General features: G+C 42.6%; 1 protein-coding gene across 1 annotated transcript in view; it reads right to left on the minus strand.

The window, feature by feature from the left end:
- Positions 1–23304, minus strand: part of meis2b (Meis homeobox 2b) — a 36770-nt gene extending 13466 nt beyond the window's left edge. The window contains exons 1-8 of the mRNA XM_074615467.1: positions 22942–23304; positions 22482–22723; positions 21657–21798; positions 21463–21513; positions 21122–21172; positions 20831–20977; positions 15784–15898; positions 6837–6976 (exon numbers count right to left, since the gene is read on the minus strand). Of these exons, the coding sequence (XP_074471568.1) occupies positions 6837–6976; positions 15784–15898; positions 20831–20977; positions 21122–21172; positions 21463–21513; positions 21657–21798; positions 22482–22723; positions 22942–22953 (900 nt within the window). The 5' untranslated portion in view covers positions 22954–23304. The remainder of the gene's footprint in view (positions 1–6836; positions 6977–15783; positions 15899–20830; positions 20978–21121; positions 21173–21462; positions 21514–21656; positions 21799–22481; positions 22724–22941) is intronic.
- Positions 23305–23801: the final 497 nt, after the last annotated feature.

Here is a 23801-nt window from a genome sequence, read left to right on the forward strand (position 1 = left end):
TAGTCAAACAACGGCTGGACAGGAGCTCCTGCCGGGGTCAGCATTGCTTTCTTGTTCAGAAATTGTGAAATTCTTTGATTCAGACTCCTTAGCTGCAAGCACAGTGTCACCACCAACAACATTAAAACCAGGGGACCTTTTTCATTTGATCTTTGACCCAAACAGTACGGATTACATGTTCCTAAATGGAGTGACAGTTTATTATCTGATATTAAGAAGTTCTGCACTCAGCGTACTCACAGTAGAACTTTGCTTTTATCATTGTGGGAGACCAGCAGTGTGGAGTCATCTGCATATAAAAGAGCTCACATTTTTACAGTTTTGTAGATTGTTACCTTAAATGGTTTGCTGCTTGGATCAGCTAACTATTATAGTAACTGGAATTATGTGTGGAACATTTATTCCACATGCTGAGAATCAGCAGTATATTAAATTCAGCAACATCTCTGTAAAGGTTCTCATTGGTCCAGGTCACTGGATATCTTGTAGTTTCACATCGAAGAGGCTTCATCAGTATGGAGCTGATAGAGGAAAATGTCTTCTTGACCAAACAGACAAAGTCCAGTTGCTTTAAATCAACTCCTCCACTTGTGTCATGTGAAACTAGAGAGGGTTACTGTGCTTTAAGAAGTAAGACAGTACTTTTTTTGTGTTTTTAATTATTACATTATGCACTGAATTTATTACATTATTCAACTTTTTATTATATTGTAATAATGTTCTCATAATGTAATAACTGATTACATTATGAACAAAACTATTATTACGTTATCCGCTCAATGTTTTATTACATTATGAGCTTTTATTACATTTAAGTTATTACATTATGTGCTGATTATTACATTATGAGCTTTTATTACATTTAAATTATTATTATTATTATTATGTTATTATTGCTACACCATTTGATTTCAGTCCCTCTCTGGTGAAAGTACAGTGACAGACAACACTTCTACCTCAAAAAACGATATTATAAAATTTCATTTTAGACTTTTTTTATACATTTATCTGCTATTTTATTCATATATTACACTACTTTTGTGAACTAAAGACTTTGGTAAACCGGTTTCAAACACCAAAACGATTGGTCCGTATGAGTAAACGTGTGTCATTACAAGACGTTTGAAGAAATTCAAAATGCGGACTACAACTCTTCAGCTTTAGAGCCAAATTATCTCATTCCACAGCGTTCTAGGACGAATGGGAGCCTCAGCGTAAAGAGGGCTGATAGTGCTCTGCAAATCCTGGTATGAAACACGTGGGCATCATACAAATGTATTGATAGTGTAAAAGGAACCCAAAAGCTAAAAGAAAGCTAATTTCTCCAACTCCAGAACACACTGGATGCTCTCTAAACTCCTGTTTCATGATCATGTTAATCAGCAACAGCAGCACAGCAGCTGCATGTGGCTCGCCACTGTGTTTCTGGTCATCCTGTATCCTCCTCGAGGCGTGCACAGATCTCTGATCACTCCTCTGCGTGTTTCTGGTCATCCTGTATCCTCCTCGAGGCGTGCACCACCCTTCCAGACAACCTCAACAGCTTCTACGCTAGATTTGACAGACTGAATGGAGACACCCCCTCAAAAGCCCCCCATAACCCTGATGAGACTGCATTACAGATGACACACACACAGGTTCTGAGGGTTCTGAAGCAGGTGAATCCACGCAAGGCAGCTGGACCTGATGGAGTGTCACCAAGAGTCTTGAGGGCCTGTGCTGAACAGTTGTCAGGGGCGTACACAGACATCTTCAACACCTCTCTCACACAGAAAACAGTCCCTAGGTGTTTCAAGTCATCTGTCATCATACCGGTCCCGAAGAAAGCAGATCCACATACAACTGAACGACTTCAGGCCAGTGGCACTCACCTCAGTGGCCATGAAGTGCCTGGAGAGGCTGGCTCTTCAATCAATTAATGTAGTGATTCCTGACTCACTGGACCCCCTACAGTTCGCTTACCGCTCAAACAGGTCAGTGGATGAGGCAGTGGCACTGGCACTTCACTCCACACTCCAACACTTGGACAGTAACAGGACATATGCACGCATACTTTTCTTGGATTACAGCTCCGCCTCTAATACGATCCGGCCAATGAAGCTGACTGTGAAGTTAGCTAACCTCGGGTTCCCAACAGCCACCTGCAACTGGATTTTGGACTTTCTGATTGACAGACCACAGGTGGTGAGGATGGGAGATAAGATCTCTGCTGAGCTCACAGTCAGCACGGGACCCCTCAGGGCTGCTGCCTCAGCCCAAAACTGTTTGCACTATACACCCATGACAATGTTTCCACTGAGAAGAACAACATCATTATTAAGTATGCAGATGACACAACCATCCTCGGCCTCATCCGAGGTGGGGACGAGTCTGCATACAGGGAACAGGTCAAAAAAATCATCAGCTATGGATAAGACAACGACCTTGTTCTCAACATAGAACAAACAAAAGAAGTCATCGTGGACTTCAGGAGGAGAGCCCCCCATCTGCAGCCCCTCATCATCCAGGACACAGAAGTGGAGCGGGCTGACAGTTTGAAGTTCCTCGGCCTTCACCTTACTGACAACCTGAGCTGGGCCACAAACAGTGAACAGTGAAGACAGCTCAGCGGCGGCTGCACTTCATTAGGCTGCTGAAGACGGCTGGACTCAGACGTCAGCCCTTCACCCCGGCCTATCTGACTGGTGGAAAGCATCCTCACCAGCGGCATCACGGTGTGGTTTGGGAACGCTAGGCCGAGAGGAAATCGCTGCAGTGAGTCATAAAAACTGGAGAAAAAATCATTGGCTCTAACCTCCCCTCCATGGACATGATATACACCCGGCGCTGCAGGAGGACGGAGACACCACACAGCGCTGCAGGAGGAGGGCACAGAGACACCACCTAGCGCTGCAGGAGGAGGGCGCAGAGCATCCTGAGGGACAGACACCACCTAGCTCAGTCTTTGTTCAGGTGGAGGGATTCAGGACACAACCTGAGGCACCACAGGCCAGAGAGCATCTCCACTCACAGAGCACCTCTGGTTTCACAACAGCTTCTTCCCAGCTACAATAAGACTGGTGGCAAAGGACGTTAAAGAGGGACACAAATACCCCACACCTCACCTCACCTCCATACCATTATTGACACGCAGTACACCTGAACTAAACGGACTGAAATGCTGTGCAATATGCTGCCTTCCACTGTGGAATTCTCTGAAATATATTAATTATTTAAAAAAATATATTTTTATGAAAGCTACAAGTTCTTTTAATATGGTCATGGAGCATATACTGTATATTTGTATTCTGGGGGTATCGTTCCTATGCAGAGGGTAGTTTAGCTTATTTATTGACTACACTGAGGGCATTATATGTTTTAATAATTTATTTATTTATTGTGTTGAGTTGGATGTGCTACTTATTATGTAATGTAATTACCTCGTGCCCTTTCTACTTTTTCTTTTCTTAAAGCTGACTTGGTGTAAACTGACCAGGATTCCAATGTACTTAGGTGCAAATGGCAAATAAAACTCTTGAATCTTCTGGTCATACTGTATCCTCCTGGAGGCGTGCACAGATCTCTGATCACTCCTCTGTGTGTTTAAATGGCTGCGTCACAGACACACCGGTCCTCATTGCTCTGTGTCCTGCGTTCTGTGTTTTACTGAACATCCGACATGTAGCTGCTGGTTAAAGGGTTAATACGGAAAATACAGTGCAAAACTTTTTGGTCCTCTAAAGTCTATCCCAGTTTGACTAAATGATCTATGTTCCCTGTCTGCGATTGTCAGACCTGCAGCCAGAAACCGGAGGAACCTGATCAAACAAAGTAATCCGGTGTTTTCTCTCTCGAGCTGATCTCCAGAAGGTCATTCATGCTTTCATCATTGCGACTAATTCATTAGAATTCATTATGTTCAGGGTTAAAAAGTGATCTCACGCCTTCAGCTAGTATAAAACACAGCTGCTTGGTCATGTCTCTCCTCTTTCAGCCTCTTCTGGTTGGCAGTAGGTTTTAGCGTTGGTTTATAGATCCTGTTCAGAGCACTTCACGGTTGACAAAGTATGCTGCAGTTACAACAACTTCCTGTTTCATGGCGAATCACGCCAAATGGCCGCCATGCCATGGCAACGCCATCTTAAGATCCGGACTAAATTTCAAGTCGATCTGATTAAATCTGTAGGAGGAGTTCGTTAAAGTACATGGCCTATAAAACGCTAAAAATGGGCGAAAATCGCACATTAAATTCAAAATGGCTGGCTTCCTGTTGAGTTTTGGGCATACCTCTAAGAGGCTTTTTTGTGCATCTCCACATATTACATCTGTCTGCCAAATTTCATACATGAAGGTGAAACCAGAGCGCGGGGCTCAATTTTTCCAACTTTCTAGGGGGCGCTAGCGAGCCATTTTGCAACAGCCAAGCCCAAGACCCTTAAAATATCAAATATTTCACCGCGTCTGATAAGTTTGCCAAGTTTAGCAACTTTTTGAGCTTGTTAAGGCCTCAAAAAGGCAATTCATTTGGGAGAAAAAGAAAAGGAAACACTAGTTTCAATAGGGACTTCGCTGGCCCGACGTTGTCGGTGCTCAGGCCCTAATAAATAAATAATTCATATTTTTTTATTTCTAGCATGTCTTGTCGGTTTTATCATTAATATTGTTTTCATCTGATATTATTGTTGGATATTTTATTCAGTTTTATTTTTATTTTTTTAATTGTCTGATTTGACTTGCCTCATTGCAGTCCTGAAATGTTTAAACTCTGGTTCAACCACGTAAAGCACTTTGTTACTTTGTTTTGAAAATGCTGTAAAATAAAAGGTATTATAATTATAAATATTATTTGGAGACAGATGGGATCTAGTTTGTACAGGCACAGCCCCGTTTCCCCAGCAAATCAGCAACATTGAGAAGTCCTTAAATAATTGTAAATTATATTTTTATTTATTTGGAGGGCTCCATCTCTAAGATTTTACTACTAGCAGTTCAAGTTTGCACTGTAACCATCGATGTACACACAACCATCACTTGATTACTTTCATACTGATGAGGCGACATCTGAAATGTGTGTCTTTTAGGGCTGTCAATAGATTCAAATATTTAATCAGGATTAATAGCAAATTAATTACACCTTTTTTATCTTTTCAAAATGTACCTTAAAGGGGAATTTGTCAGGTATTTAATACTCTTATCAATATGGAAGTGGACAAATATGCTGCTTTATGCAAATGTATGTATATATTTATTATTGGAAATATATTGTTTTTCCTCGCCAACAGTTAGAGTAAGTTTGGAGCGTTATTTAACCTCCTTCACAACCAGCTAGTATGACATGGTCGGTACCGATGGATTCATCAGGTTTTATAGTTTAAGAAGATACCCGTATCTTCACTCTAGTTTTAAACCGAGTCCGCTACAACCTCCGAAATATGAATTGCATTAATGCGTTAAAGAAATTAGTGGCGTTAAAACGACTTTGCCGTATTATTATGATTATGATTATGATTATGATTATGATTATTACTAACTTTGACAGCCCTAGTCTTTTGTATATGATGTCTAAACAGATTTATGGATATTTGTCTGGAATGGACATCGCAGATAAAGTTCTGCTGATTCCAGTAGAATATATCCGATTCGGAAAAGAAGGGGTAAGACTTCTTCTTGGGTACTAAACCCGCTGTAGGGTCAAACCGCTGGAACAAATACCTTTGAGGAGCAAGGAGTAGATTTTGTTTTTTGGCAAAGATTATGGGGTACATTTTTACATAAGGTGTTGTAGATGCATGAACGTTACATAATTAAATCTTCTATTTCAACTGAAAGAACAAATTCAGCTGACTTTGACATGATACTTGTGACCTTCAGTGGATTCCTGCTTCCCAAAGTCTTTGGCATCAGTCCTTGGATGTGGATAAATGCAGGGTTGCATGGAAACCAACAGTTACGACCAGGCTAATGGGCTGATAATGAATAATATAATGAATCCAAACCTTTCACAGCTGCTTGCTCTATAGCTACCTCAGAAGGAGATCTTTTAAGGGTCTTCAGAATGGACAACAAAAGCAGGAGGCTACGGCTAGTGGTGGACAGAAACACCCCCCCAACGGCCTTCCACCCGCGGGCCTCACACCGCAACGTCTGACAAAACATAATCCCGCTCTTTTCACACCCTCAACCGCTGATGAATGCTTGATCGCTTGGGTGTTGCAATAGGCCTTTCAGAGGCCAAAGTCCCCTTGCACACTTTTCATAGACACATCCTGCCATGGCAAACACTTGTGCTTAACAAATTAGGCCTGAAAGGGAATGGGGAACAGAGAGGGGATAATTCAATTATCCTCCTTTTTCATCTGGAAAATCTAAAGGTGGGCTTTGGAAATGAAGGGATTACTCTAAGTACAGAGTCTGTATGGGCCTTTTACAAACTAAACAACTGAGGCGTTATAACACATCTAAGAGCGGGAGAGGTAGAACAACTGATGAGGCAGCAGCGGTGGTATCTTTTGGACCTCGGATAAAAGGTAAAGCTCTCCTCTTGGGGACTTGCTCACCCCCTCTTACGGAGCGCCTAAACAGTGATGCTGCTTCTGATGTCGAGTTCTGTGCAAACCGTGGACTAGTATTTCAAAAAGGACCTTTAGACGCAAGTTTGTCTTTGCTTTGTTCTCTTATGATGGAACAAAGATGAACTTAGTTTCAAGATGCCTTGGGGAAATCTAGCCTGGGCTCCTTTCTGGCTGTTGGCTGTTGGAGAGGCTGGGCCGAGACAATATTCACTCCCCGCATTAAGTTAAATCAACGTAGGGCTGCTGTTACAGAGAAGAAGAAAAGCCACAGCTAAATCCCCTTACCGTGAGGTGCTGGAAGAGCCACGCTCTCATTATATTTGTGGCTACTTTGGGGAAGATGCCTCGTTTCTTCTGCCTCTTCTTGTCCTGGTCATCCTCGTCTCCCGTGCCCGGCGATGCCAAGCTGTTGTCGAGGGCGTCTCCTGCGATCAGAGACAAGAGGAGTTACGTTACGAGAAAGCTTTAATTTGGTCGCGTCGCCTTCACCCTCCTCTGCCAAAATGTGCTGCAAAAAGGGCAGACAGAGGAAAACTGCATTCCTCAGTTCAAGATTCTTCCTCTCACCTCCGCTTGACTCCCCAGCGCTGGATAATGAAGAGGAGTTTGTAGTGTGGGAGCTCAATAAAACCAAGAGCTATTAATTCAATCTGAGCCACACGTTTGACGTGAGGTAATGACTGCAGGAGTTGTGTGCCTGACATCAAATAATGAATGTTCAAACTGCAGTCAGATTCAGTGCTACTGATATTTACACCCCCTCACACACACACACACACACACACACACACACACACACACACACACACACACACACACACACACACACACCCAACCCCCGACTATGATGTCAGTGTGGGATTTCATGCCGGGCTATGGATCCTGCCATTAGCAGCATCCCTGTTTGATTCCAACAGGAAGCTGGCTGGACGGAGGCAGGAGGCTTCCTTTAAACTGAGATTTCCGCCTCTCCTAGCTAACTCACTGCATCTTGTAACACAAGGGGCACTCCGCTCCCTCTCCCTCTCTGTCATTAATTGTGCATCAGCCGAGATGATTTACTTTTAACAGTGGTGGTTATTTTTCTTGCCCTCGAGGCAGAGAAGCCTTGAAAGCTTGCCTGGAGGGCATGTGAATAATGCATCTGAGAGACTCCTCCCCCGAGGCGGGACAGGAACCCTACTTTTCTTAAGATTTGCCCTAGCATGTCTTTTTGTCTTTAGAGATGCATCAATCAAACACGCCTATATGAGCCATATTCATGCATAAATATTTCAGCTAATGAATATTGACATTAAAAAGGATGTGTTCTAGGGTCGTAGGCTCTGGGGGTTGTGGGAGTTTTGACGGATGGTGTCCAGCTCTGAGTCACAAGCCCCCTTTCACACAGCCGGTTCAAGGCGGGACGGTTGTGCCGTTATTCTGACTCGCTGTTCTGTATGAAAGGTACGGAGGCGGAACGGGCAGAAGAGTTGTTCCACTTCTGAGTCGGCAGCAGAGGTAGTCACAGCGCCGAGCCGACGTCTATGTGAAAGGGACAGCCGGCAAGGCGGGACACACACACTAGACCCGACGCTGTTGTGTTAAACGGTACGACTCTTTTGCTCCTGTGATGCCGGCATGCTATCTAAAATCACACAACGTGGCGGCGTTACATTGTAAGGTTCAGTGTGAAAAAGGTAGAGCGGGTCATCCACCAACGGAAGGTCGGCAGTTCGATCCCCGGCTCCTCCGGTCACATGTCCAAGTGTCCTAGAGCAAGATACTGAACCCCAAACTGCTCCTGAAGGCTGAACCATTGGTGTGTGAATGAGTATCTAGATCAGATCCTGATGGGCACCTTGCATGGCAGCCTCTGATATCAGTGTATGAGTGTGTGTGTGTGTGTGTGTGTGTGTGTGTGTGTGTGTGTGTGTGTGAATGTGTGTGTGAATGGGTGAATGCTACATAATTGCAAGTCCATTTACCATTCAACTCCCATCAAGAGATCCTTTAAGGTGAACACAGTGTCGAGCTGACTGAATGAAGAAAAAACAGTCTGGCAGTTCAGTCTGATTATCAGCCGACTAGCAAAAGTAACATCAACAATTTAAAAGAAAATTGATGAGCAAATTATTTTTCAAGACCTACTTGATATAACTGATGAGACTGGTCCATCTCTATCTATTAAATCAAAAAGGCTAGTCCATTCAATATGTATTTACATCAATCAAAGAGCGGCCTCAATTATATCTGAGTGGTACTGTAGTAGCCTATATTTCATCTTCAGATCATAAAGCTACAGCACATATGTTGTAACAACAAGCATCATAAAAAGTTAGAGAAAGAAAGAAAGAAAGAAAGAAAGAAAGAAAGAAAAGAGGAAAACAGGACTCACTCTGCCTAATTATATCTGAGGAAGGCACGGAGTTCTCCCCTCCACCCCCCACCCTGGTCCACCTCACCTCCTCTCCTCTCCTCTCCTCTCCTCTCCTCTCCTCTCCTCTCCTCTCCTCTCCTCTCCTCATCCCTCTTTCTTCTGCTCCAGAGAGGGTGAAGCCGCAGGGCAGATCCTCCGCTACACTAATCGCTACTGACTGTTCCCAGGCAACTCGGCCCATCTAACCAGTGTGTGACGGCGCAGTCTCAAAGTCATACACCCGTGCAAGTCTCCCATGCCCCCTTTCACCCCTGCCCCCTCTTCTCTCTCTACCCACCGTCCCCCCCTCCACCATGCCTGCCAGTGTCTTCACGTCGTGGTGAGGGGGGGTAGATGGAGGGGTGGGCATTACCGCGGGGATGGCTGGAGTATTGCCCCGGGGCTAAGAAGAAAACACAGACACAAAAACAGCACCTTAAGATATGAAGAGTCCTCATCTCATCTCTCCCCCCGCTGCTCTGCTCAGCCTGGGTTCTTATACACTTCTACCCCTGCAACACATCCTCAACGCTTCCTATCATTTGTTTTACTAACGTTATTTTTTAGGACTTTTCCTACAAATGGCCGGCAACGACACGCATGCGTCAATTTCCGCACTAGTCTTTTAAAAAAAAAACTACTTAGGTTTAGGAAAAGATCGCGGTTTGGCTTAAAATAAAACTGGAAGTGAATTTACTGAAGTACGGAAGTTATGTGAAAAATAAATCAACCGTGACTTCTGGTTTCACACGGGACATGAGCAGCGGTCTGCTGGTGAAAGACTGGTGTTTTTTGATCCACCCATCTACTCTCTTCATACTTCCTGGTTTACGATTACGTGGATTACATACAAATTGATTACGTGGGATACATACAGCTTACACTGCACTACTTGTCGTAGGAATACAGTAGCTACGAACCGTGCATGAGAACAACTCAGTAATTGCTTTTTTTCCTTTATGCTTCTTGCTGCATTCAAAACATTGAGCAGCCGTTGAGATGCTGTGAACACTGCATCTTACTATATCACTATATTACTCTTACTATACTCATACTCTGCAACATGTGCCTGAGTTTGACGATGACGGCTTTTATATTGTGCAGGAGGTTAGTTGTATAACATTGTGCCAAATACTTGACCAAATACTATTCAATAGTGAAGACAATGGAGCAAAAGCGCAGCTGGGTCTCTGTAGTAATCACATACCGGTGCTCTTTGGATCCTTCAGGTGTATTGGGCTCATTCAGTCTTGTGAAGGGCTCAATGCATGAGTGGAATATGATCTCAGAAAAGTACAAAATGCAAGTCTCCCTCAAAAATAATCCGAGGCACACTGTAGTGTTTGAACAACATTAAAATGCCTTTATTTTACATGGCAATAATTGTTTAAAATGACCTATGTTGGTCGCAACGCATTGGTCATTTGAAATGATCATTGACCTTTTGAGTCTCCTCCATTACTCTATTATTTTATATTTCTGTATTCAGTTACTTATTTAAATACTTATTGATGTATTTATTTGTTTCATTCTAATTCTCAACTTTCCCAATACTGTAACTCTATTAATGTACGTGTACTGCATGCGTGTGCATGTGCTGATTACTGTGGGTTGAATAGTCTTGACATTTGAAAGATTATTTTATTTTATTTGTTTTTATTTTCTCTCTCATCTCCTCCTCCAGTCTCTGCATGCTCTCTGTAGCTCTGGGGCTGTTAACGCTGGCCGAGGTAGTCGCTAGATGACGTGTCCACAAGACAAAGTGCAGAGCGGCTAGCAGAACTGATTGCAGCTCTCCCAGCTGCATCAGTGATGCAAAGCCAGCGCAGCCAGTCTAATGAGCTCAGCGGGGCCTGATCCATCATCAGTGACACCTCGGGGCTCCTCCCCTTATTAGACATGATACACAGCTCTAAATGGAGTAGTCTGGAAGGTTTCTAAGAGGAATCCTCCGTGTGAGAGGCTGAGCTGTTGATGGGGAGATGCAACTCTTTAAAGCTGTTTAAAGCCAAGCAGTTTGCATGCTGGCACTAAACAGCAGTTTGACCTGCTCTACCTCTGAGCCACAGCATGCCCAGCGTATGTGAATGGTTATGTGATATGCGTTTTCAGGCATGGTAGTATGGACAGAGATTAACTCTGAAACGGCCCTAAAACGCTTGTCTGGACTGAGATGTTTTTTGTTTTAAAACAAAAACGTATTAGTGTGGATGTAGTCTCACTCCACTCCACCGTAAAATATGCAGATTGTGCAAAGAACTGGCAACCATTTGTTGTGAAGTGAATGCAATGTAATGGAGGACGGAGAGTGAGACATCTAGTGGCTGCATGAATCAATGTTATCAATTGCACCTTTAAAAAAATTCTCACTTAAAGCTTCAGTAGTCAGTATATCTTTTGCATCATTGGGCAAAAATCGCATAATAACTTTTCAGCATATTGTAATTCAAGTGTTCTGAGAGAAAACTAGACTTCTGCTCCTCCTCATGGCTCTGTTTTCAGGCTTTAGAACATCTAGCCTGTGACGGCAGACTTTGACCAATCAAAGGTCATTTCAGAGAGAGAGCGTTCCTATTGGCTGTGCTCCGGTCATGTGACCGGCACTTGGCGTTCCTTCAAGCCATCTCAACCTGATCTCAACATGGCAGCAGCGTCACAAACTTTCTCATTTTACAGCTAAACAGTACACTACAAGATGATTCTGAGAACATCTAAGGAGCGAAATAGACATTAACGTAACAGAATATTGATTCATATTTCATCAGCGCTGCATAGTTTGACCGTTTGGTCGGAGTTCACGAGTGATTGACAGCCGGCTCTCATAGACGGCAGCTGGACAGCAGACCTCAGATCAGCTCTAACTGCTTGTTTTCCTCCGGTCTGTGAAATCTTGCAGATGCCATTAGGAGCACTGGAGGACATCGAAGGACACCGGAGAGGACACCGGAGGACACAGATGCACATGATTATTTTCAGGTTACCTGTTTCATGTACTACTGTCACGATATAGTGACCGTTTTATAAAAATAACTTCTTTAATCATATTTGCTCCGACCTCGCCTACTGCTGCTTTAAATCTGAAGGTGAGCAGGATTGTGTTAGTGATGCTCACAGTACTGAAAAAACACAATTCAACGGCAACATGTCTTTCCAGAAAAGGTGTCGCTTAAGGGCTTGTTATTGCACTCTGATACTGTAGTTTGAACTGTGGACAAATCTCCCAATGGTCAGTGTAAAACTGAATGTACCCTGAATTGCTTTGTACAATCCTTCGTCATCATCTCAATTCATTTGGAAATGTGGGGGACACATTACAGTACCAGCATGGCATGAAACAGCACACATTCTATCACTTGTTTGACATATTTGTTATAGCAGACCCACAAAACCTAAACTATCTGCATGCAGAGATGCCTGAGGAGATCTAGATTTTGTAATCCAAGTGAACTGGCCCTTTAAGAGTAAAATATGCACAATTATCAGTACATACGATACAAAATGTGCTCATTTGTTTTCAAGTAAATAATGACTTATTTTCTGTGATAGCAGAGACAACAAGGCACACTTTCCTTTCCCTCTACATCCAGCATTTATCTCTTTCTCTTACCTCCCTTTTGAAACATTTCTGACATCCACACCATGACAGATGCTGAAGGGACATTAGCCCGCAGCCTCAGTGAAGCTGTGATGTCATTGGTATGTCAGCACCTCCACCTCCCCACATTCCTGAGTCCCGACTGCAGGCTCTGGATGTGACAGAAAGATGCAACACATCCTGTTCCTCAACACGAGTGTGCAGGATATTTCTGAGTCACTCCCACTGCCTTTTGTTTTATCTGGGTCTTTGTGATGGACATTTCAAGCCTCCCCCTTCCAAACATTCCTTGGAGAGCTCAGCCCCTTTTTGCTGTGGTCAACAGCAGTCACCCTGGGGGTTGAGCTATCAAAGAGAGCCCTCTCTGCATATCACACAGCTTACAAGGCAACAACCAAAACCTGGGAGCTTCCAAAGGAGGAGGAAGCCATGATCCAAACCAGCAGCCACACACTGCATGGATCATGTACCTGTGGTAAGCCAGGGCTGGACGCCACATCGCACCACTCTAGTGTTCCCAAATGACAGTGAATTTTAAAAGCTTTCCTCAAACTATACAAGCATTACTAATGACATCCCACCACAGCAGGGCCGGAGTGGGACTCATTTCCAGCCTCAGATCAGTGTATGATATCGCTGTGTAAGACTATGGCCTTAGTTCAATGTTGAAAAAGCAGGCCTATCACCAGGCAGGGCATCGATCACCGGATTACATTCAATACCAACTTTTCTATAATGATTTCTATCTCCACATGGGGAATCTGGTGGTTAAGGTTGGTAAACATTGTGTTTATGGTTCAAATGAATCTGCAGGTCTGTGATGGGACACACCATCTGGTTTTCCTTCCACCCACCTTTACTGTTCACTTTGTGGGTACACCCTCTCTCTCTCAGAACCCAACCGGTCGAGGCAGATGGCCGCACACCCAGAGCTGGGTTCTGCCCAAAGTTTCTCCTCGCTAAAGGGAAGTTTTTCATTGCCATTGTCACATAACAATCCATGCTCATGAGGGATCTATTGTTGGGTCTCTAGATTAAAGATTACGGTCTAGACCTGCTCTATATGAAAAGCATCTCAGGATAACTTCTGTTATGATTTGACGCTATATATCAAAATAAATTGAATTGAATTGAATATGTTATTCCCAGGGGAAAATGTCATTGCTGACTTGAAGCATGAGATGGAAAATATTTGTGTGTTATTAAAATGTTAAGTCAATTAAACCTAACAACATGTAGGACACATGATGTAAACCCTCGTCTCCAATGTCAAAGTCTTGAGCTTCATCCACCTCCCCATGGCTTCTGTGCAGTAGAAGGATGTCATTTCCAGTGAGCATATCCAAGGAGCAATGATGTTTCCTCCACAATGTTTTAGCAAGGCAAATGAGAGTATAATGGTCTGTTGTGACAGACAGGGATGAATTTTGTTGTAGTGCCAAGTATCACCTCCAAATTTACTCCCTGCTCAATTTGATACATTCTTAAGTTGAACTGTGCTAATGTTAAAAATATCAACAGTGAAGATGGAGGAAACTTTAAGGATTGGCAGGTGATACTTGGGCAAAGGTCAGTGCATTTGTTCAACACTGACTGCTGGAATGAGAAGGGACACAAACCATCAATCATCAATCCTTTCATTAGTCTATAAGCACTAATATAGTTCTATAGAATAGTTGCATATGAACTTAATCTTAAGGAAAATAGAGATTTTAAAATGAAATGAATAAAAGATGATGGCTTTTCCTGCATCCACGCTCCCATCACTGTACCTCCACTAGGTGAGTATTCCTGATATAAACATGTGATGACACCTTTATTACAACTCTACGGAGGCCATCTACCTGCTCCAAATGAGATTAACATGATATACCTCTAACTGTCTTTTCTATACTTTCAGGTTGTGTGTGTTTGGCATGTGAATGGACTGGAAACAAGGCAGAGAGGCCTGGGGAGAAGCAGCAGGTAGCATGCAGCACATCCTGCAGCAGCAACCGCAGCTCTGATCATTCTGCCTTCTTCTTTCCTTTGTTCCTCATACATAAAGTACTCTGTCCTTACATCCCTTCAGGGGGCATTCTGCACTCCCATCCCCTCTGTATTCTCTCCCAGGTCAAAAGGGCATGGACCTTGGGTTTTCCCCCCACTGTTGTTTTAAAAAAGCCTAAAGGAAAGAGGCTATTCACACTTTGGCCTTTCTCAGCTCGCTCAACATATGACGTCTGGATACCCAATAGTCAAATTAAGATTTACCAAAACCAACATGTCACACTCTCTGTGTCTTATCTGAAGATGAGAAGTTAATATCATTTTCAGGAGTCTTGATCTGCTCCTGATTGTCTCTTAATCCACTGAGTTTCTCTTGTCTTGCAAAGCATCCTCCTATTGTTCTCGGCAATGCTGTGCTCCTTGATGCCTGATGGGCAGAGGGTGGAAAGTTGCTTTAAAGTCTATTCTATTTTTACTGCGCCCAAAGGGGAGAAAAACAAAAACAAGCCATAAAACCCTTATAGCCTCCAATTAGCACATCAGAAATCACATTAAGTGCAGGAACACCAGGGTGACACCAGAAGGACAAGGGCTGGACGGCATCAATAAGAAGAGTTAACTGTCCTCATCAGTGCTAACTGACCTGTAACTGACTGTAATTACATGGCAAAACCAACATGAATGACTTACTTCTTTCTTGAAGTCAAAGACTAAATCATTCACATTTATGTACATTATGTACATAGATGTGAAAAAAAAAAATATGTATATATATATATATATATATTTTTTTTTTCTTTCTGTCAACAAATCCCATGTTGTGAGTTTGTCTGTGTTGTTTTACAAGATGAGATCGTGGTGGGGAAGTAACAAAGCTCTACTGGATCTAAAATAGTTGGAATCACCCAGTTCATTACCCACCATGTACATGTTTCTCTACATAGAACATCCCAGAGGACAGGAGCTCACTGTCCTCAATGCTAGCGACAGTCCATCTCTCAATACTTTGAGCCTGTCTTACTGAGGCTGTAGCACTCATACTGAAGATATACTGGAACTCTACGTATGAAATGGCTCACAAATATATAGTTTCATTTTTTAGCAAACGTTACTCCAGATGACCTGTTTTTATCAACGCAATCAAGATGAAGTGATGAGATGAAGTAAGTGCTGCTGCCTCAAAGAGAGGTCACAGGAAAGTCAAAGCTTTGATATGAAAGAGGACGCAGGAGGCCTGTAGGGGCTCTTACCGAGTTCACTGGTGTTGTCGCCACTCTGAGAGACGTGTCCCCCACTGGACGGACCCGGGGTGCCCACAGAGGGTGTAGAGTGGGCGTCATCCATGTCTCTCCAGGACGCCGGGTTCTGAGAGGTCAGGGAAAGGTCCACACACCAGGGGACAGGAGATAAGGAAACAGAGGAGAAGAAGGGAGGAAAGGGGAAAAAATAGATGAGGAAGGTCCAGTAGGTCCAGTATGAGGTCCATTATGCAGTTTCCCAAAGACACAAAGACAGCTGTGTGGCATATTAGCATAGTAAGGCAGGAGAACTATACCATTCTGTCCAAGAGGGAGCTTTAAATGTAGTTGCAGAAAGAGTTTAGAGGACAGTTTAGTAGCCCTGCAGCATGTGGATCCTCCTGTGTCCTGGCTGTTTGTGACCTGCGTTGGGAGAAACCCCGCATTTATGGGGCCGCTCGGCCGGGCCACTCAGACGGCCGTAAGCCCAAACCAAACAGCAGATCTCCCTCTTCAGCCTCTCTGCGTCAGCTGTTTGCCGGATGGTGATCAGATGAAGAGCTCAGCAGATGACAACAAGAAGTGTGGGGACAATGGCGCAGTGTGAACGAGCCCTCTCAATGATGGCCCTTCTTTTCTTATCCAGCCACCCAATAATTACAGCTCCTAAGTACACACAGCTACTCAAAGAGGCGCCATGTGTTTCCACGTTTATCACCACACCATCTGTTAAAACCTAATTAACAGGACTGGAGGGTAGAGTGTACGTAGATTCATACACAGACGAACATTCACACTGTCTGTTTACCTGCAGGAGCTCTTACGTTAGGGTGAAGGCTGTCACGTTAAATGGTGTGTGTGTGTGCGTGTGTGTGTGTGCGTGTGTGTGTTCAACAAAATCAGGTCAAACTGGGTAATATTACACTGTTATTAATCTGCCAGCTGTGGTATCGTAACTAAAAAACTTACAGACTCATGACACGTTGTGAGATTCAAGTACTTCTACTTATAAATACTTACTTTTACATACTTACTTTTTATACTTCCATTTTGATTTAATGTATGGCATTTAACCAGAGGATCTGTTCCAGAGCAACCAAAGCAGTCCAGATTAAAGGAATATTCACTGCTTGCGCAGGCATGCTACTCGTCCCTGTGAGTTCTGTTTATGTGGAAGTGTTTTAAAACTAAAACTTCATTACGTTTATTTGTCATATACAGTACATACACAAAATGTAACCTCTGCATTTAACCCATCATAATCATTTAGGAGCAGTGGGCTGCTGTGAGAGCAGCCCGGGGAGCAACTTGGGGTTCGGTGTATCGCTCAAGGACACTTGGGCACGCAGATGGCAGGAGCCGGGGACCGAATCCCCAACCTTGTTGTTAAAGGACGACCCGCTCTACCACTGAGCTGCTGCCGCCCCTTTAAATAGCATATGATTGGAAAAGTGAGACTTGGATTATACTGCACGAGTTGTGTGAGGGTTTTGGATGTTTTAAAACAGTCAGGTTTTCGACCTCACCACAGCACTGAGACTGCTCTCATCCGATTGAACACAGACAGTGGTAGAATTTCAGTTTTAGTTTTACTGGAACTCAGTGCTGCATTCGACACTGTTGACCATAATATATTACTAGACCGACTGGAAAACTTGGTGGGTATTTCTAGCGTAGCACTCAGCTGGTTTGAATCCTACCTAAAAGACAGGGACTTCTTTGTGTCTATAGGTAATTGCAAATCTGAGCTGAACATGCGGAGTTCCCCAAGGCTCCATCTTGGTGCCTCTTTTGTTTAACATCTACATGCTCCCACTGGGTCAGATTTTTGGTAACAACAAAATAAATTACCATAACTATGCAGACGACACACAAATTTACATAACTCTATCACCAGGAGACTACAGTCCAATACAAGCACTGAGTGAGTGCATTGAACAAGTCAATAATTGGATGTGCCAGAATTTTCTTCAGCTGAACAAAGACAAAACTCTTGACTACTGTAACGGCGTCATTACTGGTCTTCCTAAAAAATCGATCAGACAGCTGCAGCTGATTCAGAACGCTGCTGCTAAAGTCCTCACTAAGACCAAGAAAGTGGATCATATCAGTCCAGTTCTGAAGTCTCTACATTGGCTCCCTGTCTCTCAGAGAACTGATTTCAAAATACTGCTGCTGGTTTACAAAGCACTAAATGGTTTAGGGCCAAAATACATTTCTGATCTTCTGCTATGTTCTGAACCATCCAGACCTCTCAGGTCATCTGGATCAGGTCTGCTTAGTGTCCCCAGAGTCACAACTAAACATGCAGAAGCAGCGTTCAGTTTTTATGCACCAAATATTTGGAACAAGCTCCCAGAAACCTGCAGGACCGCTTCAACTCTGAGTTCTTTTAAATCAAAGCTTAAAACTTTCCTGTTTGCTGCTGCCTTTTATTAAACCAGATAATGATCTGATACTACACTAGAGCTTTTACTCTTTTGTGTTATATTCTATTTTAGCTTCTATCCTAGCTTTGATTTTTAGCTTGTTTTTATTTTCTAATCTTTAATGTTTTTCTGTTTTTATAACTGTTTTATTTATGTCTTAATGTTCTTTTGTACTTTGTCGCAATGTTCTTGAATGTTTATGTAAAGCACTTTGAATTGCCCTGTTGCTGAAATGTGCTATACAAATAAAGCTGCCTTGCCTTGCCTTAAAACGGGGCTCCCGTTTACTTCAATTCATCAAGACTTTTCTCTGTTTTTGGATTCTCCGTTCACCGTGGAGGCCTTCAAGGTAACACGGGGTGAGTTACTGATACTCAGAGGACCATTTTGGGGGTGAAGTATTCCTTTAAGGAGGATTTAGGACAACTGACTGTGGATAAACAGGTTTTGTAACGTTTCAGGTACATATTGGTCTAACTGCAACCCTGCCACATACAGTACGTCTTTAAATTAGATACAGGCATGATAACTTTATGGTTAAGGAGATCTGTCTATGTGTTCAAAGCGCTGACCATGTATATTAACCTCCTCATCTCTCTCCCATACATTCTCAACCTTCTACTCGACTATGAAAGCATAAAATGCTAGTTTGAGTATCGCCTGACGCCGACAGTGAAGGTTTCGTGATGACTTTACCAAACCAGTGTAAAGGGATGTCAACACAGTGTTGTTGAAATGTACTGTATGTCACACAATGGTCTAAATGCTAATTCAGATGCTTTTTCATCTCTCAGAATAAAAGAGTGATGAAAACTGTTTTTGTGTGTGTGTGTGTGTGTGATAGAGAAATGGTCGAAACGTATTTACCAAATATCAGAAGACAGGAAAAAACTAATTGATCTCAAATTGTATATTGTACTTTTTTTAAATGATGCTAATAGAGAATAAATATGTTCACTGAGCAGTTTCATTTGATTCTGGAATTTTCTAGAAGAAAACGACACTCTCAATAAAATTATTGAAAAAAGTTGTTTAAAATTAGAACTTGATGAAATGAAATTGTACTGCCAGATTCCTGCTCTCTTTGAGAAAATGAAATGTCAGACAAAATGTTTCAATGGGATTTTTTACAGCGAACAAAAGGTCATCAATCAGGAGCTTCAGACCAGAGCGTCAGTATGAGCCGTCACAGTGGAAGGGTCAGGGTTAGAAACAGAAGCAGCTCAAACCAGAGCTGTAAAGTCACATGCACTGCTTTGAGCCCATGTGAATGATAAAGTAATTGTGGTTCACTCAGTGGTTAACACGTTACACAGCTGTGCATGTCTTTGTACCAGAGCACATCCATTATGCAGGAGTGCCCCGTCACATCAGCCGGTGGCCTCACACACAAACACACACACCAGAGCTGTGCTGCTGCAGACAGAAGGAAGACCATGTATGTTCATGAAGTCACTGAACTCTATACTGATATTTGTCACGGAAGCTGCCGATAATATTTTGTGCCAGTATTCATATTTTAAAATATTAAAGGTAAAAATGAAACTAAAACAGCTTTTCAGTCAGGGTTTCTCAGCCTTTTCCGGCCTGCGAGTTGCCATGCAACATTTGTATATAGACTGGAGGGAGCCTTCAAATTAATTATACAGAAATCAGGATTTCTTTTCAACTTAACATTTATATCAAAAATATATTTATACATTTTTGGAATTTTCCATGACCCCATCTGCATCACAACAAGCTCCTAAATGTTGAGAAGTTACCTGTAGGTCAACCATGGGACACCACTGAAACACATGAATGAATTACAGACTGTAAAACTACAGTCTACAGTCCATCATTTCCAACTGCTATCTGACATGACAAACCACCAGTAAAGAGTCAATCTATGTGGCATTAAAGCCATACCGTCCAACACTGCTGCTGATGCACTGCCACTAGGAATCACTTCAATATCTGCATGTGCTTCTCTGTAAATGAACACAGCTCTAATAACCCGAATAATAACCCTAATAACCCTATTAATAATACTGGCTGAGAGGGACTGAAGGCCAACACTAGAGATCAGCATCACGTCTGACTACTTTCTTGTATAAATCAATAGATAAGTAAAGTTACAGACGTAATTACATTAAAACAACAAATGTCAACTGTCCATATCTTCTCAGAAACAGAGCAGATAGAAGTGTTCGGCTGAGCATCCCACTGCCATCCAACAGCCTGATTCATCAGATGATCTGAATCAGTTAACAGACTGTCCTCATTCACACCAGCCAATAAAGACAACACGTTTAAAATGAAGCAAAGTCTTCTTGCAACCCGATCAAATGTTCAATATGTTCATACATTTTGAGGAATTTCACCTAAAAGGGATTTTTCTCGTTTTTAGAGGTAAAACACTCCAGTATATTATTTTAAAATGAAAAGATTAGAGAAAAAAAATTAGTCTTATTTTGTGTAGCAAAACACGTTATTTTCCTGTTGGATGGGCCCTAAACTCCAACCAGTGGTCTCCAACATACAGCAGCTTTAGGCTCACTTTTCACTAATCGGAGTTCAGGATGAGCAGGCCTCAGAGGCTCACTCCTGTAAAAGCTCTCTGTGAATGGAAAGCAGGCAGGTGGACTCACATGGTCTGCCAGGTTGGTCGAGGATCCGGTGATGTCGTCGAAGTCCGACTTGCAGACGTCTCGGTCCTCTATGACCAGGTCGATCGGCATCTTGCCTTTTAGGCAGCTGATGTACCGGTGGCAGAAGTTATCACACAGCTCATGGACCTGAAACATCCAGTCTGTCATTTAGATTCTATAGGCTGAGCACCAGAACAATAATAATAATAATAATAATAATAATAATAATAATAATAATAATAATAATAACAATAATAATAATAATAACAATAATAATAATAATAAACCTACCTTCTCTAATTCCAGGAGATGAAATCGTAGGACTTGAATCGCTTGAATCATCTAAAAAAAGAAACATACATCATGTGATTGTAGAGACGCCCAGGCTGTCCTAATAATAATATAATATAATATAATATAATATAATATAATATAATATAATATAAGTAATATTAATGACTGTGTGCATTTAGTAATTACAAACATCATACAAATATTATTATATACCAAACAGACAGGTGGCATTAAGGAGGTCGCCCGGGCGGCCAGTACACAGCTGAGAATGAAATGAGAAAGAAAGAAAGAAAGAAAGAAAGAAAGAAAGAAAGAAAGAAAGAAGAGGAAGCGCTCACTAGGTTATCCAGCTCCGGGTTGGAAGAGAATAATGGTTTCTCTGCGCGGATCTGAAGAGGGAAAGAAAGAAAAAGAGATGTAATGCCTGTTGGTGTTTTCAAACGGATTTAGTTGTTTTAAATTTAGAATGAAGTTTTCTAAAAATGTCAAATGTAAAACGTGTCCGTCCCGTCCTGTACAGGCGGGTCTCTACCTGTTTGGCGAACACGGCGATGTCTTCATTGAAGGAGTCCGAGGAGCACACGTCCCCTCCTGCCACCCCGGGCTCTCTGGGCGTGCACGTCGCCAGCTCGCACTTCTCGAACACCAGAGCCAACAGTGGGAATAAAGGGTGTCTGCAACCCAGAGGAACACAGAGTGTTAGGCCTGCTACTGGACACCAGAGAACACCTAAAACACCTTCACACCGCGAGCTGAACTAAAGAACACCACAGACTCATTTAGTCCTCCTCAATTCAACGGATCATTCTACATCACTATATTATAAACACCATTTCATCTGTTCCCGAAGCAAACAACCTTCCACAGATTGGAATCAGTTCTCCATACGGAGGATTTAGACTCGTTTCAAGCAGCAAAAAAAAATAAAAGATACAATTTTTTAATTAAATTAAATTAAATGAAATTAAAATTAGAACTGCATCTGCAAAATTACTGGAATTACTTCATATCATGGACAGTGTAGCTTATTAGATCTAATATTTAATATGTATATATATATATATATATATATATATATATACACATTTTGAACGGAATTTCTGGCTTTTTGTTCAACAACTTAAATGAAATGAGTTTTAGTGTGTATTCGTATTTAGGCCCCTAATTGTTTCTGTCGCCTCATAACAATCTACACATAATATTATTAATAACAACAAAATCATATTATTATTGTTATTGTTATTGTTATTGTTATTATTATTATAATTATTATAATGAGTGGTAGTAGTCGTTGTTGTGGTAGGCTATAATCTTATTATGAATATGAATATTGTTATTATCCTAGGCCTCTCCATACCCGTAGATCTGGTCCTTGTCTCTCTTGAGCGCGTCGTTGACGGTGCTGCCCATGCTGCTGGGCATGAGGCTGTGCGGCGCGTGGGCTCCATAGTGCTGCGTGGGGTGCGGGTGCGTGTGCGGGGGCCCATGGTTCAGGTGGTGGACCTGGGCCAGGGGCCGAGGGCCGTGCGGGTCTCCGTACATGGAGGCGGGGACTCCGACTCCGTCCATCGCGCCTCCGTAGTGAGCCAACTCCTCGTACTGGGTGAGAGTTGGACATGTTAATGAGAGGACAGTGTGCTGTCCTGCAAACACTGGGCCGTTTACACAGCATTTCATAAAACACTTGATCAATTAGCTTGTTTTGCGTATAAATTCATATCACTCAACCATATTTATGCATGTATATAATAATATTAATAACTCAGTGCAAACCAAGTTAATAATCCAAATTCAGGAATAATCTGTCAGAGATTTACCCTTTGCGCCATCTCCGTGCGCTGCAGACTAAAGGAAAGTGTGCCGTTGATGAGGAGTTAAATCCAAGAGGGAGTTACAGTCCTGTCCTGTCCTGTCCTGTCCTGTCCTGTGGCATGAAGCAGATCAATAATCATGGAAAGTGATCAGAAACAGCATCTGTCCTCACGTTACCACGAGTGCCAAAAGGCGCACCGGCAACCAGGAGGATTAGTGCTAATCTGTCAACTGGGAGTGCTTGATGTTAGGTCCGAGCATCAGTTGTCCTTTCACAGGAATGCGCTGACGGTCCGCGGCTCAGTCTCAGTCTCAGTCCTCTGCACTCAGTGTGTCCTCATGTCCGTGTCTCTGCGCGACGCGCTCACTGTCCGCAGCTCCGCGAGGGAGGGAGCCGTTTATAGGAGCGCGCGCTGATCTCCAGGACAGGAGGAACGTGGAGGAGCAGGGTGCGCGCGACCAGCAACCAGCAACCAACAAGTTACCTTGCTTTAAAACCTTGCCTTCCGCTCATTATTTTCAAAATAAAACTAACATATACCTTATACAGTATATATATATATATATATATATTATTATAAATCAATTAACAACACAAAACAATGACAGATATTGTCCAGAAACCCTCACAGGTACTGCATTTAGCATAAAACAATATGCTCCAATCATAACATGTCAAACTGCAGCCCAACAGGCAACAACAGCTGTCAGTGTGTCAGTGTGCTGACTTGACTATGACTTGCCCCAAACTGCATGTGATTATCATAAAGTGGGCATGTCTGTAAAGGGGAGACTCGTGGGTACCCATAGAACCCATTTACATTTACACATCTGGAGGTCAGAGGTCAAGGGACCCCTTTGAAAA

This window comes from Sebastes fasciatus, chromosome 18 (assembly GCF_043250625.1).
Source record: "Sebastes fasciatus isolate fSebFas1 chromosome 18, fSebFas1.pri, whole genome shotgun sequence".
Lineage (NCBI taxonomy): Eukaryota > Metazoa > Chordata > Actinopteri > Perciformes > Sebastidae > Sebastes > Sebastes fasciatus.